Source organism: Bos taurus, chromosome 20 (assembly GCF_002263795.3).
Source record: "Bos taurus isolate L1 Dominette 01449 registration number 42190680 breed Hereford chromosome 20, ARS-UCD2.0, whole genome shotgun sequence".
Taxonomy (NCBI): Eukaryota; Metazoa; Chordata; class Mammalia; order Artiodactyla; family Bovidae; genus Bos; species Bos taurus.
Genome location: NC_037347.1, coordinates 13,892,882 through 13,910,544, shown reverse-complemented (window position 1 = coordinate 13,910,544; position 17,663 = coordinate 13,892,882). Strand labels below are relative to the sequence as shown.

The 17,663-nt window shown below is 36.3% G+C and overlaps 2 protein-coding genes across 9 annotated transcripts in view; one reads left to right on the top strand and one right to left on the bottom strand.

The window, feature by feature from the left end:
- The window catches only part of TRAPPC13 (trafficking protein particle complex subunit 13), a 35,638-nt gene extending 27,856 nt beyond the window's left edge, over positions 1–7,782 (top strand). For 2 of the 6 annotated variants that reach the window (XM_005221449.5, XM_005221448.5), the window contains 4 exons: positions 1,203–1,401; positions 2,552–2,652; positions 6,090–6,240; positions 6,366–7,782. In XM_005221449.5, the coding sequence (XP_005221506.1) occupies positions 1,203–1,401; positions 2,552–2,652; positions 6,090–6,240; positions 6,366–6,473 (559 nt within the window). In that variant the 3' untranslated portion in view covers positions 6,474–7,782. The other 4 variants (XM_005221450.5, NM_001101940.1, XM_010816721.4 and 1 more) reach the window with 4 other exon arrangements.
- A 2,210-nt stretch (positions 7,783–9,992) lies between these two features.
- The window catches only part of SGTB (small glutamine rich tetratricopeptide repeat co-chaperone beta), a 46,897-nt gene continuing 39,226 nt past the window's right edge, over positions 9,993–17,663 (bottom strand). The window contains exons 7-11 of one of the 3 annotated variants that reach the window (XM_024981366.2): positions 14,462–14,600; positions 14,304–14,366; positions 13,357–13,394; positions 12,417–12,500; positions 9,993–11,364 (exon numbers count right to left, since the gene is read on the bottom strand). In XM_024981366.2, coding sequence (XP_024837134.1) covers positions 11,253–11,364; positions 12,417–12,500; positions 13,357–13,394; positions 14,304–14,366; positions 14,462–14,600 — 436 coding nt within the window. In that variant the 3' untranslated portion in view covers positions 9,993–11,252. The remainder of the gene's footprint in view (positions 11,365–12,416; positions 12,501–13,356; positions 13,395–14,303; positions 14,367–14,461; positions 14,601–17,663) is intronic. The other 2 variants (XM_010816731.4, NM_001192791.1) reach the window with 2 other exon arrangements.

Here is a 17,663-nt window from a genome sequence, read left to right as displayed (position 1 = left end):
GTTTTTATTTTAAAAGACATGAACTTTTCTATCATTGTTACTCTTGGGTGATTTATGATTTTTTTAATTAATAGACTTTATTTTAGAAGAGAATTTTTAAATTTATAGAAAAATTTATCAGAAAGTGCAGCGTTCTCATGCGCCCTCCCCACTTACAGGGCCCCATACTGTTTATATTTTAACTTGGTGCATTTTTTACAATCAGCGAATCAGTATTGATACTTACTATTAACTAAAATCCAGTTTACATTCGTGTTCACTTTCTGTGTTGTGCATTCTATGAGTTTTGACAAATGTAATGACATAGCCATCATGACTTTACCTTTTAAAATAATTTCACTGCCCTTAAATTCTCTCATGGTCTATCAGCTCTCCCTTCACATAAAAATAAGATCTTTACCATTTGTACATGGAGCACTTATTCTTTCAATTTTCATAGTAACTCAGATAAATATGGAACATTTCATCCTTTATCCTGCAAATGATAGAATTGAGACATGGGAAGGAACGATGGAAAAGTTAGAGTGAACAGTAAGTTTCAAGATGATGTATTCCCTCAACATCAAAAGGAGCGAGCATAGGAATAGATGATTTAATTTTTTACAAAAATGAAATACACATCTATGAGTAATTTATAAAAAGAATAAATAAATGTAAGATCAACATTAATATATATAAGAAGGTAATAGCTGGAGAAATACCTGATTTTATTAATCAAGAATGGAAATTTTACTTTTATTATGTTAGAATACAGTAAAGTGTGTAGCCTCTCATACCCCGACAGAGGAAAACAATATTTTTCCCCTCTTTGCCTGATCCTTTTATTCATTTGAAAATGATTCCTTAGTTTAGGGTATGTTTGTTTATTTTTGTTCATAATTTTAGAGAAAAGGGACAAGATACTGAAGGTTCTGATTTCTATTGCATTTTTTCAGTTAACTGATATACGTCCAATACTTTAGATAATATATTGCATTCTATTATAAAGAATCTGAAGATTTTCCTATCAACTGAAAAAAATTAAAGAAAAATAAGTCCTCTCAGTTCAAGTTCTTTTCATTTGTATTGAAACCACTGACCTGTTGTATTCTAGATCTTTGGATGGTAGATCATTCAGGTCCTATCCAAAGGAACCATCACAGCCATGGTTTTTCTTTTAAAAGATTCTAGAGAATTTTTCCATCTCTGTCTTCACCCCTCAGTGTAACTACATTTGGGTCAAGAGCATATTTGCAGCCGATGGATACACGCCAGTACTTATACTGCCTAAAACCCAAGAAGGAGTTTGCAGAAAAAGCAGGCATCATTAAGGGAGTAACGGTAATTGGAAAATTGGATATAGTATGGAAAACAAATCTAGGTGAAAGGGGAAGATTACAGACCAGCCAACTTCAAAGAATGGTGAGTCTAGAGAAAACACTGAAGGGGGTTTTGGCATGTTGGAGATTCAGATAGTTAGAACAAGTTAAATTTCCCTAGGTCTGTCACTAAAATCAGAGCACTATAAAAGGCATTAATATTACCAGAGAATAAAAGACAAATAATTTCACTGATACCTAGGTAGAAAATTGGTATTGATATGAATAGGAAATGTTCAGATGTTAATTTATCCATCGTACATGGCTTTCTACCATGTTAAGAACTTTTTTACTTTACCAAACAAATTAAAATAACTATATATCAGTTGTTTCCTCATATGGTAATTCATGCTCATTGTTTGTTTTTTTTTCTTCTTTTTTTTTCATGCTCATTGTTATCTGACTTCCACTATATTAGAGTTATCTCTTTCTTTTTGCAATGTTTTGGAACTCTTGGACTTATACTGTATTTACCTACTCAGTTCATTCTTTTTTTAAAGATGTTTAAAATGTCAGTTATCTGAAACTCATGTGAGTCCCACTCAAATTATCTTGTAAACACTGGTTGGATACTTTATCTAATTTCTACTCTGAGAGTATGGATAGCGACCAGCCTTCTTTTTCTTGTGCTAGTGAAAATATGCTACAGAATCCTCTATTTATACTGAATATTACCTGCTGAGATACGTTCTAAAATTTACTTTTACTATTTGAGGTAAAAATTGAAAAAAGAGATTACCACTGGGCCTAGTTTAAAACATAGCCATTAGCTATCATGCTGTCATGGCATTTTGATTCTACTGTCTGTCCATATCAGTGAATCTTGTAGAACAGACATGATTTGCTGCTTCAGTGTCTTCCATTTATTTCAGTGTCTTCCTCTACCTGTTTAGGCAATAACCTCACCTATGCAGTTATGTTTCTATAAGCTACAGTAAGTATCTTTGGAACAGCTTCCCCTTAGATCAGACTCCCTGAAATTGCTTTACTATTTGCCTATGAGACTCATTTCAACTTTACTAAACATGGAGTAATTATAACAAAAACAGTCAGAGTCTCTAGTGCTATTTTTCAATAGTAGCAGCAAAAGAAGTTAGAATGGATAACAGTAGGACTGTGGTACTCTTTTAAAATGGAAAGGTTTTTATAATAGATATAATAGATGTATATTAACTATATTTCTTTTCTCATAGGCTCCAGGTTATGGAGATGTTAGGTTGTCTTTGGAGGCAATCCCAGATACTGTAAACCTTGAAGAACCTTTTCATATTACTTGTAAAATAACAAACTGCAGGTAATGCCAATATTTGTGGATGGACATCCTTTCATTTTTACCTAAGCGACTTCTTAAAGCTTTTTTTTTTTTTACAAGCACATTGTTTTATTATTATTTTTTTGAGTTGCCAAATGGTTTTTTGTTTTTTTTTACAATATTGTATTGGTTTTGCCATACATCAACATGCATCTGCCACGGGTGTACACGTGTTCCCCATCCTGAACCCCCCTCCCACCTCCCTCCCCATACCATCCCTCTGGGTCATCCCAGTGCACCAGCCCCAAGCTTCCTGTATCAAACCTGGACTGGTGATTCACTTCTTATATGATATTATACATGTTTTAATGCCATTCTCCCTAATCATCCCCACCTCCCTCTCCCACAAAGTCCAAAAGACTGTTCTGTACATCTGTGTCTCTTTTGCTATCTCACATACAGGGTTTTCGTTACCATCTTTCTAAATTCCATATATATGCGTTAGTATACTGTATTGGTGTTTTTCTTTCTGGCTTACTTCACTCTGTATAATAGGCTCCAATTTCATCCATCTCATTAGAACTGATTCAAATGTATTCTTTTTAATGGCTGAGTAATACTCCATAGTGTGTATGTACCACAGCTTTCTTTTAAATATGCTATCTTCTTGTAAGTTTCCTCTTGCCACGTAGTCTTCTCTGATATTGCCATTGAATACTATAAAGTTCTTCATCTGGTAGCTAACATTACATATTTTAGAGGTCCTACCCTATTAGGTCCTACCCTATTTATTTCTGTACCTGTGAGGTAGGTATTAATTATTCACATTCTTTGCAAGAGCAAGCTAACTCAGAGCTTGTGGCTTATTCAGTCTCAGAGAGCTAGAAAAGATGGGATCAGAGTTTGAAACCAGTGTATTTGACTTCAAGGTCCGTGTTCATTTCATTGTTTACACTCCTTTCATACTTCAGATTACTAAACATGAACTAGTAGGTTCTTACGGAATAATACATTATAGATTTACTGTAATAAGATAGATTTTTCTGAGCCATATTTATACCTGAGCCGTATCTTTAGTATTAAGAAACTAAAAAGTACATATGAATTTAATATAAGGGATAGCCATAGACTGGAAAACAGGACTTTGATAATAGAGTATAATCTAGCTATTGAGAAGCAAAGAGCATAGGGTTTTGAGGCCAGAAAAACCTAGGATTAAATCCCAGTCCTATCACTGCTGCTCCTTGTAGTACTATTTGGTGCATTCACGCTAAGTCGTTTCAGTTGTATCTGGCTCTTTGCAGCCCTATGGACCTTAGCCTGCCAGGCTCTTCTGTCCATGGGATTCTCCAGGCAAGAATACTGGAGTGGGTTGCCATTGGGGCATTTTGATATCACAGTAATGAATCCAAATCATCATAGTCTGAATGTATAATCCTTTTTAATTCTATATCCCTTTACAACTTGATGGTATTAGGAAGATAAGCATTTATCCTTCAAAATACGTACTTACCCTGTGATGCTTCCTAGACCTTCTCACACATAATCATAGCAAATTGTAATATAGTTTTTTTGTGATACTGATATATTTCTATAGTTAATCACTAGTCTCTTCTGTATTGGATTGCAAATAATTTAAGGGAAGAGATCATGTCTTACCAGCATTATAAGTGCAGTGCCTGCCACATCATAGGAGCTCAGTAAAAAACACACACAGGATAAAGAGTTTGTGCTACAAGTACCCTTTATGGGTCTGCTTTTGGATTATTTGTTTTGTGTTTTTTGAGTTATAAAAAATCAGTTATTCACCAAATGACAGAATGCTGTAACAAATAAAGAAATAACAGTTTGAGTATTCACTTTACCTTTTGGTAATTCAAAAAAGTTTTCTAAAAAGCACTTATTTCTTAGATCTTCAGTTTCTTCATCTATAAAAATGGGATTACTACCAACCCACAACACACACAGACACATACCTGTAATCTGCTCTTACTGGATCTTTGTGGAATGTAATGAGGAAAGTCATGCATTGCACCTAAACTGGGCTGTGGCGCACACTGAACATTTCAAATTTTAGCGGGGAGACAGAGACACATAAAAGCTAAGTATCGTTAAATCAATACATCTAAAGTTCAAGTTTAAATTTTAAATGAGTATTTTAAAATGTGGAGCCAACTAAGGAGAGAAAAAGAGTTGAAAGAGTTGAAAGTAAGTCAAGCGTGGTGGTAGAGTAGCAGACCATTTTTCATTATGAAACTTTTGGTTTTAAGAACAATGCACATACTTTCACTAAAAGTGTTTTTTTAACTTAACAAGTTTAATTGAACTGGTGGTATCAATTATAAGGAGAAGTAGTCTTTTTCATGTCAAGTGAATACCTGAATAGTTTTACTTGTAAATCTTGCCAGTCATTTGCTATGTTATCTGCGTGGTAAGGGCTTCCAAGGTGCCTCAGTGGGTAAAGAATCTGCCTGCAGTGCAGGAGACACGGGTTTGATCCCTATGTCAGGAAGATCTCCTGGAGGAGGGCACAGCAACCCACTCCAGTATTTTTGCCTGGAGAATCCCATGGACAGAGAAGCTTGGCGGGCTACAGTCTATAGGGTCACAAAGAGTCGGACACAACTGAAGCGACTGAGCACACACTGCATGGTAAAGGAACGTAGATTAAATAGAAAAAGCACTGGACCAGCCTCAGTTTTTCATTCTCTTTCCTATGCTATGCTAAGTCACGTCAGTCGTACCCAACTCTATGCGACCCCATAGACGGCAGCCCACCAGGCTCCCCCGTCCCTGGGATTCTCCAGGCAAGAACACTGGAGTGGGTTGCCATTTCCTTCTCCAGTGCATGAAAGTGAAAAGTGAAAGTGAAGTCGCTCAGTTGTGTCCGACCCTCAGCAATCCCATGGACTGCAGCCCTCCAGGCTCCTCCATCCATGGGATTTTCCAGGCAAGAGTACTGGAGTGGGGTGCCATTGCCTTCTCCGATTCTCTTTCCTACAGAGTATCTAACAGAAATAGGAAGGATGCATAGCAACAAGATTAGACACAGATGTCTGGAAGTCTCCCAGAGAAATGGCAAAACTCTTAACAGATCAGCATCAGGGAGCCAGTGTTCAATACAGAACCAGAAGGCCTCCATCCAGACAGGCAGATTAGTCTCAGTGCCACTGTAAACTCCAGAACAAAACCGTGTCCTTTGATTTTCCTGATTCTAAGTGAAATAAAAACGATATGATAGATTTTCATTTCTGTTCCTGGTTTGCAGCTGGATACCATGAAAAGAAATTCACTGGCAATAGTGATTTAGAAACATTGCAGTATCCCCTTTGTGAAAAGAACAAGATTTATTCCTGTTTTTCTGATTCCTCCAGCAGTGAAAGAACGATGGATCTTGTTTTCGAAGTGTGATTTAGAAATATTGCGGTATCCCTTTGTGAAAGGAACAAGATTTATTCCTATTTTTCTGATTCCTCCAGCAGTGAAAGAACAATGGATCTTGTTTTGGAAATGTGCAATACCAATTCTATCCACTGGTGTGGCATTTCAGGAAGACAACTTGGAAAGCTCCATCCAAGTTCCTCTCTCTGCCTTGCCCTCACACTACTGTCTTCAGTACAAGGACTGCAAGTATGCTATCTCTTCAGTAATTTCAGTATTTAGGGGCTATTAACCCATAGTCATTTATTATATCCATTCTTTCTCTGGTCATTACCAATGAATGAAAACTTGGGTCTGTGTTTTTCTCTCAATAGAGCGTCTCCGGCTTAAGACTAACAGACACATTCTTAAAGAGAACATATGAATACGATGACATCGCACAAGTCTGTGTGGTATCTTCGGCCATTAAAGTGGAAAGTTGAAGAAAATGTCCAGTGTTACACTTTTCATTGAGTTGCCCAGAATTTTCTGTATTTTTGTCACCTTTGTAAAATGATCAACAGTAAAAATAAGTATGTTATTTAAATTTCTTTCCTATAAAAGTTAAAATATTAAATATTTGTTTTGAAAAGAACCATCTACTGATTTTATCTTGTGAGTTATATTCCAAATGAACATTTGTATATTTTCTGCACATGTGATTTTGTTTCACCTTAAATGACGATTGGACTTTATTCCCCAAAAGCTCTACATTTGAGGCCATGTGTCCCTAGCAGGTATCTTGAACAATGGTCAGTAAACTTTTCATGTAAAGGGCCAGGTATTGCATATGTTAGACCTTGCAGGCCCCGAGGTTTCTGCTGAAACTACTCTGCGGTTGTAATACAAAAGCAGCCAGTAGGCTCTAGTGACTCAGACAGTAAAGAATCTGCCTGCAGTGGAGGCGACCCAGGTTCAATCCCTGGGCAGGCAGATCCCCTGGAGAAGGGAATGGCTACCCACTCCCGTATTCTTTCCTGGAGAATTCAGTGGACAGAGGGGCCTGGTAGGCTATAGTCCATGGGGTTGCAAAGGGTCAGAAACAACCGAGCGACTTTCACTTTAGGCAAAAATTGTACCACAGCATTTGCAAAAACAAGCAGCCGGCTGGACTTGACCTGCAGGCCACAGTTTGCTGACCTCAATCTAGAAGATACAGTTGTTTTTTAAAACTTTAGAATTCTCATCTTACTTTATTTAGGAGTATTTTCGTTAACACCAGCTTTTTCCTCAGTCAACAAAAAAAATTTAAAACAACTGCAGTGGTCCTCATATAATCTTGTATTTGCTAACGGTATGAATTTTTCTAGTTTTCAAAATTATCATATTGACATCTGCATTTTTGTGTGCATACAAACAGAAATGTTTAACTTTCAGTTACTAAAAGCAGATAAGAATTGGTTTTATTTCTTAAACTGTCAATTACTCAGATAACTCTAAGCTAAGAAGCCTGATCATTTTCTAATTCTAAGCCAAGAAAGTCCTGTTTTTTCCCATTGAAAAATAAACCACTTTTTTTTTAAGGCATACTTAAAGGATTTCCAGCTTCTGATACTTGATTTTGAACTCTACATCATGTATTATTATTACAAAACTGTTTCTGCATGTAATCACATTAATTTACTTACGTCATATACAAAACAGTGAGGAAATTAAGACTATAAACAACTTTGCAACATGGATGTAATAAAAGTTTCAATACTTTGAAACAAAAACTAATGCTGTTAAATAAAAACTTAAGTTGAAATTCAAGCGTGTGTATATAACTGCTTAAATGTAAATGCATTAAGTCAAATACAAAAATTGTTTTTTCTTAAATGCATAATTATTTATTGCCATGACAAATTGTTTGGTCCAAAATGAAAGCTGTATTCTGAATGAGATTTGCCCTTAAATTGAAGAGGTAATTAATGAAACGTCCGTGCAAAATAAAGTGCAAGCAGTGTAAAATTGTCTTTGTCCAAAGACAGTCTTTTCTCCAAAATGAGTACAATTGATTAAATGATGAAATAAGACTTTATAGCCCTGCACTGGATACTTCAGTAGCTTTCAAGGTGTCTTCTCATGACTGAACCTTCTGTTTCACTCCATTCAAATTTTAAAAGTGACATGATGGTCACTTGGGATTCTGCTATATAATTTGACTTAGTTACAAAGCCTCCCTTTTTTATAAGCAATAACCTAGACACATATTGTTCCTTCGTTAAGTAAAGGTTACATAATGTCATCTTAGAAAGGATCTGTTTAAACCATATTATAAAAATTAGATAACCAATTTGGTACATTAAGTAGAAATGTCATTTGCATACAAAGGACATTGTAAATTTTACATTTACAATGGAAAAGACCCTGATGCTGGGAAAGATTGAAGGCAAAAGGCGAAGGGGGCAGCAAAGGATGAGATGGTTAGATAGCATCACCAACTCAATGGACATGAAGTTGAGCAAACTCCAGGAGACAGTGAAGGACAGAGGAACCTGGCGTGTTACAGTCCATGGGTTCACAAAGAGTCAGACACAACTTAGCGAATGAACAACAATAAAAAATTTTACATAGCATCATAACAGTTACAGCTACTATAATGAAAAGTGGTTAATGGAAACCAATCATTCCTAAGTAGAATGTATATAAAGATTTACTTTAACGCCCTCTTGTTTCAGACAAGCAAAATAACATTTGGAGCATTCTTTATAATTTTAAGAGTAGCTAACACAATACAGCTACACAAAACCTTCTTGAAATAGCGTGCAATGGAGTAATTTCAAAGTGATGAAAGTACTTAAAAAGCAAAAGTGGCTTGAATAGAATGGAAATCCAGGTAAGTGGATAGATTATCTAGATGTGTTATGGGAGATACATTAGAAAAGAAACAAACTAGAAAAATGAAATGGAAGAAATACACCAATCCACATTACTTCATGTAAAAAGAACGGCTACTTTAACTACAGATATTAGTAAAGACATTGTTTTAAAGTATTTTTGCTTATAATGTCTTTGATTTTGGTATCAAAGTTGGCAAAATAAAATGAAGTTGGGAAGTGTTTCCTCTTCTGCTGGAAGAAATTGTGTAGATTTAATATTAAGTGTTTGGTAGAATTCACCATTGAAATTGGGCCTGTGGTTTTCTTTTCTGGAGGTACCTTATTTCTTCAGTGAGTTATGGTAGTTTGTATCTTATAAAGAATTTATCTGTTTCATGGATATGGACCTACAGTTGATCACAGTATTTTCTAATTATCTTTTTAATGTCTACATGGTCTGCAGTGATATCCCTTCTTTCGCTTCTGATACTGTTGATTAATATTCTATTTCCCTACTCAGAGGCTTACCAGTTTTACCAATTTGAAAGCATCTGTAATGCATTCAAGATAATTATGCTAGGAACCTTTTCTTATGCAACACCAGCAAGAATTGACTTTTTTTTTTTTTTTTTTTTCCCTCGCCGTAGGCTGGTAGAATCTTTGGAAGTATGGCGTCTTAACCACTAGATCACCACCCAAGTTGATTTAAGTGCAATATAGGAGACAATTCAGAAGGCTTATCTTAGACTTAAGTCCTACTTTTCTCTGGAAAAGAACTGTAGGTTCATGTAGCTCTTCCTTGTATCCTGAGCCCAGGCATTTTAGATATTTGCTGACCTAAAAGAGGAGAAATCTCTAACCTAGTGTTGCTTTTAAATTGAGCCCTTGGGACCTACATCAGAACCACTTGGTGTGCTGTGTGGAATGGTGATTCCCAGACCTTATTACAGGACCTGATAAAGTTGAAAAGTATGCCCCTGAATCTGGATTTTTAACAAATTCCAAGGTGAAATTATTCATTATAGTGAAACGAACTGTTCTAATCCAACAAAGGGAAAGAAGGGAAAGTTGGTTTTTAAATTTTAAAATACCAAATAGCCTTTTGAGATAAAGAGTTATAGTAATACAAAATTAAATCAGTCATCAGTATTACTGATTTAATTTTGTATTACTGTTTCAGTTTTCTTTCACAACACTTGTGAAATTCATTATGTGTCCACCAGCTTTACCAATTTTATAATTAACAAACCCAAGAAATTCCAGCTGGAATTAGAACAGTCTCATCCATCACTCTAGTTAAAGCCATTCCAACACTTAATGCCACTTCTCTTCACTAACTAATATGTATTCTAATTTCAGTACAATATTTCAAGTCCCCTGTTTAAGCTGCATCAAATTAAGAAGCATAAAAGTGACATGCCAAGCCAAATTATAGCAGAGGATGAACATGAACAAGAAGTGTTAATAACAGATACTTTTTGTAACCCATCAAATAATTACGAGTTTAAAAAATCAGTGTCTGCAGGCACATAATTAAATGCCACTTAGGAAATCCTTAAGGGCCAAGCTATTGGCTTATTTAAATGTAGATATATTTGAAAGTTTCCATGGTAACGTCACTAGAGAAATTGTGCTAGTGAAATTGAATAGTTATACAACTGACCTAACCAATATTATTAAGGATTTCTAAATGTATTTTATTATGTACTTAGCATAAGTGGCCATGCTAATGTTACCTATACCAAACTGTAGGCAAGATTAGTTAAGACCTATGCAAAAAACCTGAGCACCCTACATTCACTTTCTATACATTCACAGCATCTATCTTTTTCTTTTCTAAACAACACCGAATACTGCTTTCCACCAGCTCTTAAGATTTTTGTCACCCAACAAAATAAGCAGCATTAAAGACAGTACTGGCCCCTGTCATATCTTCACTACTGATAGCACTATCAAAGCTAAACCCAAAAACGAATTTCTTCTCTCCAAAGATGCTACTCAGTGGCAAGTATATTTCTCCTAAATCAGCATGAGAATCCTTTCCTCTTAGTTATCTCCCCTTTCAAAAAAGTTTGCTTATGGGAATTTGGTGCTAGAGAACTCACCAGTAAACAGCCCTACTGTTCAATAAATATACTCTGCTATTAAGTCTAGTATACAAATACAATGAAGATTTGAAAATGGAACCATGTCCAGTTAAGTGCTATACTGGCACTTAACAAGGCTACTGATCACCTGCTTACAAAGGAATCATGTTATGGTCAAGTCAACATAACATAATCATGTTATGTTATCTGTTTGTGATAAACCTATTGTCTAGACAGATTTATTTTTTAGATTTGTTTTTGTTTTGGCCACTATCTACAGCAGACACTTGAGAGCCATCACCAACTGCATTCTGGGTGAGGGGCCCCAGTCAAGTCAGGAATGTTCTTCAGCGCTGCTGCTGAATGACCTGCTCCGGATGTGATTTCTAAGTTGCTCTATGAGTTCAGGATTCTGCTGCTGTATCTGCTGAGCAAACTGCTGTCCCCTGTAGTAAAGAGGCAAAGTAGTATGAATTAGGGAATTTCCAACCACACAATACCAACACAAAAAGAACTGCAAACAATGTGGATACTACCCAAGGAAACTTTTTCTATAAAAACAAGTTTTAGATTCAACTTATCTGCAAGTGTACCAGCACCTCCATATACCATTAATACAGTGCAGTGTTCTTTATGAGAAATCAAACACCCAAGCTAACAAGTGAGTTCCTGAATTGAGTGAAATCCACCCCTCCCCCACCCAGTGCTTAACCACAGATAAGCAAAGGCCTAAAAAGAATATGCTTTTTATTATATGTGTGCAAATATAATACAAGGTAAATTGTTCTTGTAATCAAGTCAGTCTCTCATATGGCAGGTGTCACACCTATTTGGGAATGCTTATGAAGTTACCTAACAGAACTGAGTTTTTGAAAGGCAGAGATTTAATCCAATCTACTGAGTGTGTACCTCCCAATTGCAAGTGTTAGGTATCACTAAAATCATGCCACTTAAAGATCATTCTAAAAATGCCATATTGCAAGTGGATCACAAACAAAAAATTATATTTGTCACTAACATTTCCAGTAACAGCATCACACAGATTCAAAAAGCACAGTAGCCTAAGCAACTTGGATGGAGGTAGAGGTAATGTGTTCAAGTAAAGAGAAGATATAATGAGTTCCTGTAGCAATGACATGTACTGCAGAAGTTTGAATTAAAGTATCCGAAATCCTATGCAATATATGATTTTTAAATACATATGTGTACATAAAACTCATTAAGTAGATATTTGTCATCTGATTTGCTAAAAAAGTTTTTCTTGGATCCAATCTTCTGGACTCCTGCCTTTCAGGCAGAAAATTTCAATTTATGAACCACTTTTAAATTTAATAACTAATGAGGTCACTGATAACTAACAGTAAAAGATAAAAATTTAAAAAGAAAGCCTTGGTCCCGTTACCTTAGAGACAAATGGTAAAACATAAAGTACTCAAACTGTAAAACATAAAATACCTTTTTTGTTTTTTTGACTATTTCTATTTTAAATAAAACTTACGCTTGGATGAGGCTAGACAGGTCAGTTAGGCCCCCAACACCAGCAGCAGGCCCCCCAATAGCATTTGTCATCATTCCTGACATTCTAGAGTAGACAAGAGATAAGTCAAATTGGCATATATTCTTTTTTTTTAATATTTTTAATTGGCGGATAATTGCTTTACAATGTTGTGTTGGCTTCTGCCATACATCAACATGAAACCAGCCATGGGTATATGTATGTCCCCTCCCTCCTGAACCTCCCTCCATCTCCCACCCCATCCCATCTCTCCAGGTTGTCACAGAGCACCCGAGTTTGAGCTCCTTGCGTCATACAGCAAATTCCCACTGGCTATCTACTTTACAGATGGGAATGTTTATGTTTCCGTGCTGTTCCCTCCGTTCATCCCACTCTCTCTCTCTCCCACTGTGTGCACAAGCCTCTTCTCTGTGTCTGCCTCTCTTGCTCCCCTGCGAACAGGTTCATCAGTACCATTTCTCTAGATTCCGTATATACATGTTAATACACAACATTTGGTTTTTTCCTCTTTCTAACTTCCCTGTGTATAACACGCTCCACGTACATCCACAACATTAGAAATGACTCAAATGCATTCCTTTTTATGCCTGACTAATATTCCATTGTATATGTACCACAGCTTCTTCATCCATTCATATGTCGATGGACATCTACGTTGCTTCCATGTCCTAGCTATTGTAAATAGTGCTGCAACAGACATTGGGGTACATGTGTCATTTTCAATGAATTAGCATATATTTTTAACAGGCAGAATACCAGCCAAGGAAAGCAGGTAGATATACCTACATTGGGTAGGCCAAATGAGTGTGACTTTAAGTTCCAATTGACTGACATTTAGGTATCATTTTGGAGCTAATGTGCTCAAATTAGGAGCCTGACAAGTGGAAAGAAGAAATGTAATATACTCTTTCTGTATACTTACAGCTGTTGAACTTGAGGATTCTGCATTAAACTTGCTGCCTGGAATTGAAACATGGTATTTCTCATCAAAGGCAGTTAATATTTAGAGATCTTTTTGGTTTTGAAGTTTTTTTTTCAAGCAGAGAGAAGCTAGATCATGTATATACTAACATTTTACAGAGTTTTGGTGTGCTATACAAAGTGAGTGGGAATGTAAAAAAGAGGTACTAGGAAAAATGGTATTAACAATACATTTCACAATAAAGAGATTACAAACACTAAGGATACTGGCAGCAGTTTACTTCCTCCTATTGATCAGACAAATAAAGCCAAAAGAGCTTAGGAAACCACAATAGCCAAAATCCTCAGACTTCAAATACTAGGTACCTTCCTAGGGTTACTTTCACCTAAGAGGGTAGGTTTTTAGCCTTCTGTAGATTTGAAGATCCCTTTGCCAATCTCATAAAAATATGATTGTCTCCCTAGAAAAATGCATATATCCATATGTATACAAAGTTTCATCATCCCTTTGCCAATCTCATAAAAATACGATTCTCTCCCTAGAAAAATGCATATATCCATATGTATACAAAGTTTCATCATCCCTTTGCCAATCTCATAAAAATACGATTCTCTCCCTAGAAAAATGCATATATCCATATGTATACAAAGTTTCATCATCCCTTTGCCAATCTCATAAAAATACGATTCTCTCCCTAGAAAAATGCATATATCCATATGTATACAAAGTTTCATCTACAGTTGCAAGGAATCATGGGCTTCCTGAAGTTCATCCATGGTTTTTTCACAAAACAGTACATGAGTAGGTTAAAAACCTCAGTGATAACATCATACCACCACTGCTACCACTGCCATCACAAAAGCTCTCTTACTTGTTTCTAAAACTTTGGAACTATATAGTTCTAATGGGAAATAGAGCCAGCAAAGCAGAAAAGGAAATATACTCACCATACTAATGAAGGCTGGATTATTTATTAAGCTAGCCATGTCAAAGCTCAGTCCAGTTCCTGTCTGTAAAACAATTACATCTGAGAATTACTCTAAACACTACAATTTGATAATTGTGAATGATAACATATTTCACTTATTTGTCATTAGTAACTTACAGGACTAGATACCTCTCTTAACTTCTGTTCTGCTATTTTCAGATTTGATTTATAGGAATCATTTTCAGGGTCAAGATCTAATGCCTTCTGATAACTTGTAACTGCTTCTTGAAATTTATTCATGGCAGTGAGGGCCAGCCTGAAAAGAATGCATTTTGACAGTATAAGCTGTATGACTGAAGAACATTAGGACACCACAAATGTCATCAAAAGTCTATCTTGGTATTCAGTTTGAATCCAGATTACACTTTATTTATTCATTGTACAGTTGATCCCTGAACAGCATGGATCTGAATAGCAAAAATCCACTTATATGTGAATTTTTTGCAACAGTAAATACTACAGTACTATACAATCTGAGGTTGGTTAAATCTGCAGACACAGAGGAACCATAGATACGGAGGAAGTGTGGATACAACGGCTGACTGTAAGTTACACGCACATTCTTGAATGCAGAGGGTCAGTACTCCTAACACCCACACTGTTCAAGAATCAACTATAGTATGGTTCACAGGAGTATCACTTCCTTTTAACTCCAAGATTCTGTAAGTCTGGATTCTCTCCATTCTGCTTGGTGCCAGCCTCAGTTGTCCTACATGAATCAAGAACTTAATGAATAGAAAGGGAAAACAAACTGAAAAAAAAAGTAGATAAATATGAGGAATCCCCTAGTGGTCAAGTGGTTTCACTGCTGAGGGCCCTGGGTTCAATCCCTGGTCAGGGAACTAAGATCCTGCAAGCTGTGTGGCATGGCCAAAACAAAAAACCAAAATACAGCAACAACAAAAAATAAATATTTACGTACGTATAACTGAATCACTTTGCTGTACGCCTGAAACTAACACAATGTTGTAAATCAACTATTACTGTTTAGTTGCTAAGTCATGTCTGACTCAACTGTACGTCAATAAAAATAATTATTTTTTAAAAAGAAATTATTAGAGTGATATAAGTCAGAAAAACAGATATCATATTCACACATATATAAGGAATCTACAAAGATGGTACTTATGAACCTATCTGCAGAGGAGCAGTGGAGACACAGGCCTAGAGAGCAGACTTGTGAAGATGGCAGGGTTGGGGGAGCGGAGGGTGGGACGGATGGAGAGAGTGGCGTGGAAACACACACACAACCATACGTGAAACAGCCAGCCAGTGGGAGTCTGCTGTATGACTCAGGGAACCCAAAGCAGGGCTCCATGACAATCGAGAGGGCTGGATGGGCTGGGAGATGGGAGGGAGGTTCAGAGGGAGGGGATACATGTATACCTATGGCTGATCCATGTTGATGTGTGACAGAAACCAGCACAACACTGGAAAGCAATCATCCTTCAACTGAAAATAAATTTTTTAAAAACTTAATGATTAGAAATGAATCTTATATACCCTTCCATTTTTAAGCTTACTATGTGAACTAATTTGTTTTATGAATGATTAAGCTCCATAAAAATGTGAGCTGACTAACAGTTCTGTGGTCATGTAACTCCATGATGCTAAAACCGCTTTAAGAACTCCAAACTAAATTTGTCCTTCACTACGGCCCACTTTCTTCCTTCTTAACAGAGACACTGAACCACAATAAATATCACTCTACCATAAAAAGTAAAAAAAAGTAAGCTGTGAGGTGTCAGCTAATTACTCTTGAATAAGACATGTTAGTTTTTAAATAGATAAAACTGTCAATCCTTATGCCTCAAATAACACACATTATCCCAGGCACAGGTCAAAGAGTAAGTTACTAAATTTAATGTTTTCCTCTATCTAGTTAGGATTTACTTACTGGAAAATTATTTCAGAACTAAAAACTAATGGTGTATATGGAGACAGCATTGAAAGTTTTATTTTTTCTAAGTTTATTTTTTTAACAAACTACCTCCAATTCTTTCTTGACTCACTTACCTCATAGACTTCTGATCTAGATAAAATATAATGCCTAATCACAGAGAAAAATCTCAGAACCTAATTAGTTTTCTCCCAATCACGAGAGATACTTTATCACAATCCAATTAATTAAGTCAATACATGTTTATTGGAATCATACTATGTACCAGGCACTATTTTAGACTCCTCAGTGAAAAAGGTAAAGTTCTTGGGTTTGAGAAAATTTTATTCTATCGGGGAGGACAAGCAATAAACATGCAAATAAAAAAACATAATATTAAAGAGAATGAATAGGGGCACTAAGCAATGAGAAGAAAAGCGGTCATAAGCAAATTAGAGGAGCAACATTTTAAATAGAAGCAGCAATGAACACCACGGCCCTGAGAATGCTGCAAGTTTAGCATGCTTAAGGAAGAGGACAAAGGCTGGGGCGGGAGCACAGAGAACAAAGTGCGGAAGAGGTGATGTCATGGAGCAGTATGGGGCCACAGTGTGGAGTCTGGATTTTATCCTGGTCACAACAGAATGACATAATTTGATTTATGCTTTAAAAAGCTCACTCTGGCTTCTCTGCAGAGGATCAACATGGGTGAAGAGAGCAGAGTGAAGGCAGGGAAATGAGATAGAAGGCTACTGCAGTAGCCTAGATAAGAGATGGTAATTTGGACTAGACTGTAAACAAGAGAGCAGTCAACGCTTGAATTCAAAAAACATGTGGAAACTAGAACTGGTAGGACGTCCTGATGGGTTAGATGTGTCAGGTATAATAGGAGTGAAGGATGATTCCTAGGCTTTTGAACGAAGCTCAGGGTAGGTAGAATGACAGTATATTTACTGAGAGGAGAAGGATTTAAGGGAACAGGAGTTCTGTTTGGGACATGTTAAGTTTAAATGCTTATTAAAAATCTAGGTGGAGATGAAAAAGAGCTGATTATGTGAGTATGGAGTTTAGACATATAACTTAAGAGCTCCATAAACATATACAGTTGATTTTCATTATCTATAGTAATTATGCGCTACAAGGACACTGCAAACACTAAATTAGCAAACACTGAACAACTGCTCCTAGGGGAAATATAATGTTTTGTTCCTGTGAGCCTCTGGTCACAACATTTTCATCAACCAATCAATACACAACTTGTTTTTACATGTGTTTCTGTTTAAAGAAACCTTATCTAATTGATTCACAGTCAATTGTACTAACTCATGCCTGAACAAAGCTTATCTAACTCAGGCATTTTCTTGGTGAGGCACTTTACAGCCTCCTTGCACACAGAAACACTAGACAACACTTCAGCCTGTGTTTGGGCAGCCACTGTAA